Here is an 8178-nt window from a genome sequence, read left to right as displayed (position 1 = left end):
GGCATTTGCAGGGCTCTCTGCCGGGCCTGGGCGGCATTTGCAGGGCTGTTCTTTTGCAAAATTTCCTCTAGCACCAGAGAAGCCAGAGCACTGTATGAGTTGATACACAGGAATGTGCACATCAGAGTTGTTCTGTTTCCTAATAAAGAAACTCTTTTCTTTTCTTCAGATCTGTTCCCAGTTAAGTACCAGACTGGAGACACAGCAAGCGGCCAGCAAGGAGGAGCTAGAAGTGGTAAAGGTGAGGGCGAGAGAAATAGCTCTGTGGTATGGCTTCTTCCAGATTCACAGTCTTACGTCACTACCTGATAGGACGATCCCAGTGCGTGAGGACGCCCCGCAGGCAGGACAGTTTATAACGTCACACCCGCCCTGCCCCCCTCGGTGCGGGAAAGGATTTAGGAACTCTGGAGAACAGAATCTGTCTCTGACCCGGGTGCGATCCTCTTCGCTGCCCGCGGAACGGTTGTGTTCCCATCAATCTTAGGGGTTGTTGGAGGCAGGTAGTAGGACTTCAGCCTTGTTACAAGAGGCCCCTGAGCCTTCTTGGACGGCGGACGCCCGAGAGCCCCCAGCATCCCGACGGTGCCTGAATGGATGTGGCTCCGGGGTGCGACCCGGCAGGATCATCCCGTTGCTCTCCGCCGCTTGTGTAGAGAGCATTTATTTATATGCTGCCCCCTGGTGGTGAGACTCGTTGTTGCTTATGTGAGAAGAGCGATTGTTCCATAGAAACAGCCGCAAAGCAAATGAATTGGTGTCTTAAGCAGCCTGGGCGCAGCCGGCCCTCGTGACCTGCGTGACGGAAACCTGACGGAGTTCTCTTGGAATATGTTCGGATGCTAGTGCATAAATGCGCTCTAGGCACGTTAGCGTATCCCTGAACAACCTGGACAAGTTATTTACCTCTCTAAACTGTATTTGGTATCCTGTGGAATTCAGAGACATTACCTGCCTCGGCGGGTTATTTTTAAGATTAAATAAGATCACATATATAAAGTGCTTAGCTTAGTGGTTGGCACACAATAAACACATATTTTTATAAGTTTATAGCCTGAAAATTTGAGACATGAGAACTGAAAATATGAACCTTGTTCTGACTTTGTATCCCAAGTGGTTTTTTCTTATTTCCTGTTCTAAAACAGTCTGAGGTTATTAGTGACTATGATGTTGGTCATCTCCCTGCCTGAACCTGCTAAAATTTTGGGTTCATGTCTTCCCTCTCTGGTCTGCCTTTACCTTCTTCCTCCTTAGCCTTTATCATCCTTTTATTTACACTAACACTCAGTTGATGAGTTGCCTTGGCATAAAAGGGTTAACTATCCTGAACTAAAATCTTGGTAGAAATATAAATGAAGTGAATTTATACGGATCACTCAAGGTTTTATTGAGCATCTAACTATGTGCACAGCTGTTAGACTAATATTGTTTTACAGAAATTATACATAACAAAAAGTTTAGAATTTTCCTGGGAGCAAGTTATACATATGCATGTGAAATATTTAGGGAATAGTTCAAAAGCATGTAAGCCAGCGCTGAGTTGAATGACACTGACAAGTAGGGTTATACAGAAGCAAAATCGTAAGAACTACAGACCAAAGATGACTTTGTGGAGGAGGCTGGACTGAAGCAGGATGGGTAGAATTCGGTGAGAAGGATTTAAAAAGGACATTCTGGAAGAAACTGAGTGAAGACCCAGAAATCAGAATGAGTCTCATTAAGGAGGCTGATGTGCTTCGAGCGTGTATTAAGGAATCGAGGGAAATACTGGATAAAGAGGTAGGCTTGTCTAATGAAAGCCCATGATATTCAGGCAGAGGAACTTGAACTTGTTTTAGCTGAATAAAGAACAACTAACACCTACTAAACACTTTCTGTGTGTACCTTTCCATGGATTATCCCATTTAACCCTCACAACTTCCTGAGAAGGTAGACACTATTATATCTTCTTCTTTTTTTTTTAAAGATTTTATTTATTTGACAGAGAGAGAGAGGGAGAGAGAGCACAAGCAGGGGGAGCTGCAGAGGGAGAGGGAGAAGCAATCTCTCTGCTGAGCAGGGAGCCCGATGCGGGACTTGATCCCAGCACCCTGGGATCATGACCTGAGCTGAAGGCAGCCGCTTAACCAACTGAGCCACCCAGGCGCCCCTATTATATTTTCTTTTTAATGATTTATTAGATCTTGGTTTTTTGTTTTGTTTTTTTTTGACAATGATCACCAAATCAGGTCATTCATGATCTCAAGGTCACAGTAAGTAGTAAGGCCAGGATTTGAGCCCAGGGAGTGAGACTCTACTCTCCATAGCCTTGGTTACTACACTGACCTACAGCCTCTTGCCCAGCACTACTTCCTTTTCATCTCTTGTTCAGCGCAGTGCTGTGGCTTTCGATGTCTCCGTCCTCCCATCACACCATTCCCCCTTCAGGTAATCCTCTACACTAGAATTAGAATGAGCATTCCCCAGGATAAATGTGACTCTCTCACTCTGTGTATCAGTTTAGAATTGGATTGGCCACAGAGAGGAAACCCAAAATAACAATGGCTTAAACACAAAAGATGTTGATTATCTCATGTATAAAAATAAAAAGTCTAGGGCTAGAAAGATCCTTGGTTTTATCAGCAATCCACGTGAGTCAGTTATCGGTAACCCACACCCTCAGCATGGGCTTCCATCTTCAGGGTGACCTGAAAGTCAAACCCGTCAACTGGAGTGGCCCCCATCACACCCACCTTCGAGGGTAGAATTTTAGGCCAGAAGGAGATGCAAGGGTACAAGGGCCCCTCCAACTGGGTGAGCTCTAAGTGGCCTTCCTTAAAGCTCCATACCACACTTTGCTGACCTATCAGAACTGAATTTCATGGCCACACTTAGCTTCAGGGGAGTCTGGGGAATGGCATCTTTTAACTGGGCAAACTGCCAGCCCAAATAAAATCAGAGTTCTGTTAGTAAGGAAGACAGGGAGTTGGATGCTGGGTGGGACTCTGCAGCCTCCAGCACACCTCTGTTCTTCAGCTCGCCTGCGGACTGCAGCCTCATGAGGCTCACTGCCGTCTCTCCAACGTGGAGCACAAGATGCAGTGCAGGCATTTTCTACAGGCTGAAGTCGGGATTCGATAGCATTACAGTTGAGAACCTTTGCCACGGGGCCATGGAGAACCCTTGTCACTTCCTTCCTCTCACTGCTGAGCCATCTCCTCCCGCTGGGCCCTGCTCCGGCTCCCTGCAGTTCTCTGAAGGGCCAGCGTCCTGGCACACGGTGCTCTCCCTGCTGAAATGTCCTCCTCCGTCAGGGAGTCTGTTCCTTCGTATGGTTCAGCCTAATAGAACTGCTTACCCAGCTTGGTAAACTTCTAGTCGTTTAAGACCCAGATCAAAAGCCAGCACTTTGACGTTTTATTTAGTCAACAATAAATATATATAACAAATACTTGCTGTGTGCCTATTTAGTGCCAGTAGTGGGCTAATTATTCTTACAGGCTCTGAAGAGAGTTACAAGATATCTTTCAAGTGTCTAATGAATATTAATCAGGTAGGAATCTGAAGAGTGCCTTAAAGATGGATAAGAAAGCAATCAGGGTATATGCTGTAATGAGCACTGGCTATTATATAAGACTGATGAATCACGGACCAGCATCCCTGAAACAAATAATACATTATATGTTAATTTAAAAAAAAAAGCAATCAGTGGGGGCTGAGAAGGAGATTTCTAGGGATTTAGGCCTGGGATGAGAAAAGCTTGGACATGTCAGAGAAATAATTTAGTGACCAGCTGAATATGGAATGAAGGAGAAGGGAAAGAAAAGATGACCCCAGTGTTCAGGCCTAAATGGTGGAAACAGGCATAATGACACAGAAATGTGGGGAGAGTTGGGGGGTGTGTGTGTGTGTGTGTGTGTGTGTGTGTGTGTGTGTGAAGAGAGGAGTGTAGTTTCGGTTATGGACATATTATAATATGTAGTAGTATATTAAAATAGAAATATTCTGTAATATCTTTTAGCTCTAAACTATTTTTGGAGGTATTTTAAGAAAACAATAGCACCAGTGTGTTGAAGAGTTGCTTTTGGTCAGTGCTGTGCATCTGATTGGCAGGCCAGGCAGGGGGCAGAGGTACTTTCATTACCTTGAACAATAATGATCCTCTTTGCTTAAAGCTGAACCAAAGGACATGACATAAACTTTGTTGCAAGCATAGATTTAGTCCGTCTGCTATGGGCCAGCTACTTAGACTCTTGAGTTTCTTCACTTACAATGGGGGTGATAAGAGTATGTGGTCTTACAGTAACTCTAGGATTCAGGAGACACTGCATGGAGAGCCTCTGGCGTGGGGCTCTAGAAAGACTAATGGCAGCATAGAATTTCTAGAACAGGGTTTCACAGAGATGCTCTCATAGTTTCCATTTCCAGGGTCTCTCTAGAGATACTTTAAGACACAAGGAGCACCTAACTTGCACAGTTGGGGTTTTGTTTTTTGTTTTTTTTTAAGATTTTATTTATTTATTTGACAGAGAGAGACACTGTGAGAGAGGGAACACAAGCAGGGGGAGTGGGAGAGGGAGAAGCAGGCTTCCCGCTGAGCAGGGAGCCCGATGCGGGGCTCAATCCCAGGACCCTGGGATCATGACCTGAGCCGAAGGCAGACGCTTAATGACTGAGCCACCCAGGTGCCCCCACAGTTGGGTTTTGTGCTAAAACCATTTTGGTTGCGGCACAAGAAAAATAATTACCTTCAGAAGTAGGCCTGCCTTTGAGGACCACAAGCAGCGTCTACATGAACATCTTCTCCTCTTGTTTCAGGAAGGGATTTCTGCGGTGAAGTTGTTTGATGTGGGTTCTCTCTTTGGCTATTTCAGGGTAAAATGATGGCCTGTAAACACTGCAGCGACATTTTCAGCAAAGAGGGCGCTCTGAAGCCTGCGGCCATCAGCAGGGAGGAGCAGGGCGTAGACCTGGCTGATGAGAAGGACGCCCTGAAGAAGCAGCTGAGGGAGATGGAGCTGGAGTTGGCACAGACCAAGCTGCAGCTGGTGGAGGCCAAGTGCAAAATCCAGGTCGGTGACCAGAGGAGAGACACAGTCCGTGCTCTAGGACACATTCTCATCCTTTGGGTCCACCCATCCAGCTCAGCATCCGAAGATGTTTCCACATACGATGAACACATTTTTTGCCCACTAATGTGTCCTCCATCGTCACATTTTACATCATTATTTTTAAAGTGACATAAACACATAGTTTTAAATGAAAATGTAGTGATTAAGATAATATCCTAGGAGAACGGGTTTAAGCATATGCTTTTTTAGCTTTCCCTGAGATTTCTGTTGCCAAGGTTGCTCCTTCTCATCGAACTTCAGTCACTGTGGTAGCTGATCCTGAGAAAGAAAGGCCAGACCTTCTCTGTTGTCCTTTCCCTGACAGGTGAACATTAGCTGACACCCATTCTTTGCTTTGGAGCTTTTTCTCCTTCATCTTTACCTGACTTTACCAAATCCCTTTCCTGAAAATCTATGTCCATATCAGAAGATAACATAATTAGAAAAATAGTCCTGGCTTCTGATGGGCTGCTCCCATTTCCTTTTTCCCAAGGTCCTTACCCACCGCCATAACCTGCCATGGCTCTAACCTGGGCCACACTAGCGACCCTTAACCGTTTCTGTGCTGGACCCAGGATGTTGTCGGGCGAAGGCCATGTGTTTGGAACTAGAATTCATTCATGCTTACATCATCAGTAAAGTCCATCCATATGTCTATATGTTGTTTCAAACATGTAACCTGAACCTAAATTTGGACCAAAAACGCAGGGGGAAGAAAAGATAAAATGAGGTTTCATTTCACTGTTCAGAGAAAGCAAGATTCTGACTTTCAGTGGTAACTCTTTTAGCTCTAAACTGTTTTCTTGCATTAAGAAGCCGATTAAATCTCTTGTGGGTTTTGTGGGAGGATAGCTACAGCTATACAGACCTGGGGATTCCGAAAAGCTATACTTTGGTTTTTTGGGCAGAGAGAAAACACTTATATAACTGTGATGATTTTCTTTTCTTAATTAGGAACTTGAACATCAGAGAGGAGCCCTTATGAATGAAATCCAAGCTGCAAAAAACTCTTGGTTTAGCAAAACCCTGAACTCTATCAAAACGGCCACGGGCACCCAGCCGCTGCAGCCTCCGCTGGTCACCCAGCCACCCAAGGAGAGCACATAGTTCCAGCCTCCCCCCAAGCACAAGAGCACAACGATCAAAGGGACAGAAACCCAGGAGGAATCTCCCCGTATCCCTTTGCAGGAAAGTACAGGAGGCCAGAAAGCAAGCCAGGATCTCTCAGTAGCTCTCACTCTTTCTCGTTTGACACTTTGCAAAGGGATGTTTAAACTGACCTGAGTTATGTTGAATACCTGCTTTCGAGCTTCTTCATGGAAGGCCATGTTCAGTTCCATCATAATATTACCCATTATTTTATATGCCTGATGTTTAGTTGGAAATAAGTAATTCAGAACTAAATGCTTTTTATTTAGAACTAATTATTCCTAATTACTCTTATTTTACATAAAAATGGAGATGTCTTTTATTCCAAGGTTGAAGTGATAGAATGAGATTTGTCACAGAAAAAAAAAAAAAAAAAAAAGATTGAAATCTAAACCTCTTATCTTTTCAGGATTTATTCAGATAAAGCACACTGTGGGACCATTTACGACGTCTGTCAGGTTTCTTCCTGAAAGTGACTCCCTGGAAAACGATAATCCTGTCTAAAGAATAAACCTGGGATTGAACAGTCCCCCCAAAAAGAATGAGTTTATTTTCATTTTCTGTTGGGTATATCTGGAAATGAAGTGCCAAGAACCATGGAATAAGATAGACTATTGAGAAAACACCCTAGATGAAAGGAACAGAGCTTTTGATAAATGCAGGATGAGATAAATCATTTGGCCCTAGTATTCTAACAGGTCCTTTTGAGAAACTCTACACGGGAATTGCTGATTCCTAAGTCTGAACACAGTTGTGACTTCCGGCAAACGTGGAGTCAGAGGTGGCTGTTGTGAGTTGCAGCATTAGCGAACTTTTACCAGAGAAGCCAGGGTCAGCCATCGTGCTTCAAATGAAATAGAGAACCAGGGACAGAGTATTTAATTTAATGTTGACATATATTTGCTAAGTAAACACTAATATACTCTGCTTTTTAAAGTTACGAAATGGGAAATAAAGGTCAGCTTCACATCATCTTAGTTTACTGTTGGACAGCTTTTACTGATTTCCATATCTCCCTAAAATGCCCTTGGTACCCCAGACGAAGAGATGCAAATGCACTGGTAACATTTTTGATTGAATATAAAATCTTTATAGAAATACTTATCTCATGGAGAGGTAAAGCTGTTGTTTAAAAGTTGGTGGAAATCGTTTTTTTCAATTATATTTAACCTGTCTATATATATAGTCCTTGCAGGAAATCTTTTGGTAACAGCAAAACTAATTTTCCCATTTTCTCAGCTTGTTTGGAGGCTTTGGTCCTTTTACGCCAACCAAACTACTGTCCGCTATGTACAATAACATTTGTTGATACTCATCCTGCGCTTCATTGTTGAACATATTCTTTGCAAAGGATCTTAAACTCTGTTGCCAGAGTGATTCTCATCTGTGCCATATGTTGCAATTAAAAGTAACACATTCTTGGAAGTAAAAATTAAATAAGAGCCATCTCAACTCCAGGAGCATGCACTATAAGTTGCTCATAATAGATCCTTTCCTCCAAAATGATCATTAAACTCTAAAAAGTTAAGTCCCCTTCATTGGTGTTTATTATATCATCTACAACCCATAAAACTGATATGGATGTTATGCTTTATCACACTCATCAAATACTTTTCTTACAGAATTGTGTTTTGTCCTGTCGTCTTTCATTATAATATTCATTTCCTTGTAATCCAGCATTCTGAGTGTCCTTGTTGACTCTAATATTCCCTACTTGGTGATTTAGAAAAGGTAATCTTTTTTGTTGTTGTAAAATATAATGGCTAGAAAATTGCATCTTGGTACTTGTTTCTGTAAATTATTTAGTATAATTTTTTAGCTTTGCTGGTATTTTATGCTTTGATTCCAAGAAGCCTTGTACAAGTTGCCTTATCAAATGGCCAGCTAAATTAAAGATGTTCTTTTGTGTTTTGTGAATCATATAGTTTTACTGTACAGA

General features: G+C 42.9%; 1 protein-coding gene across 7 annotated transcripts in view; it reads left to right on the top strand.

Annotated features, from left to right (window-relative positions):
• RABGAP1L (RAB GTPase activating protein 1 like) overlaps positions 1–7095 on the top strand; it is a 769071-nt gene extending 761976 nt beyond the window's left edge. For 5 of the 7 annotated variants that reach the window (XM_035010758.1, XM_035010760.1, XM_035010761.1 and 2 more), the window contains 3 exons: positions 170–241; positions 4854–5051; positions 6045–7095. In XM_035010758.1, the coding sequence (XP_034866649.1) occupies positions 170–241; positions 4854–5051; positions 6045–6197 (423 nt within the window). In that variant the 3' untranslated portion in view covers positions 6198–7095. The remainder of the gene's footprint in view (positions 1–169; positions 242–4853; positions 5052–6044) is intronic. The other 2 variants (XM_035010757.1, XM_035010762.1) reach the window with 1 other exon arrangement.
• Positions 7096–8178: the final 1083 nt, after the last annotated feature.

Source organism: Mirounga leonina, unplaced genomic scaffold (assembly GCF_011800145.1).
Source record: "Mirounga leonina isolate KUSES-001 unplaced genomic scaffold, KU_Mleo_1.0 Mir_154, whole genome shotgun sequence".
In the NCBI taxonomy this organism is placed as follows: Eukaryota; Metazoa; Chordata; class Mammalia; order Carnivora; family Phocidae; genus Mirounga; species Mirounga leonina.
The sequence above is the reverse complement of the archived record's forward strand: the minus strand, read 5'-3'. Positions and strand labels throughout refer to the sequence as shown.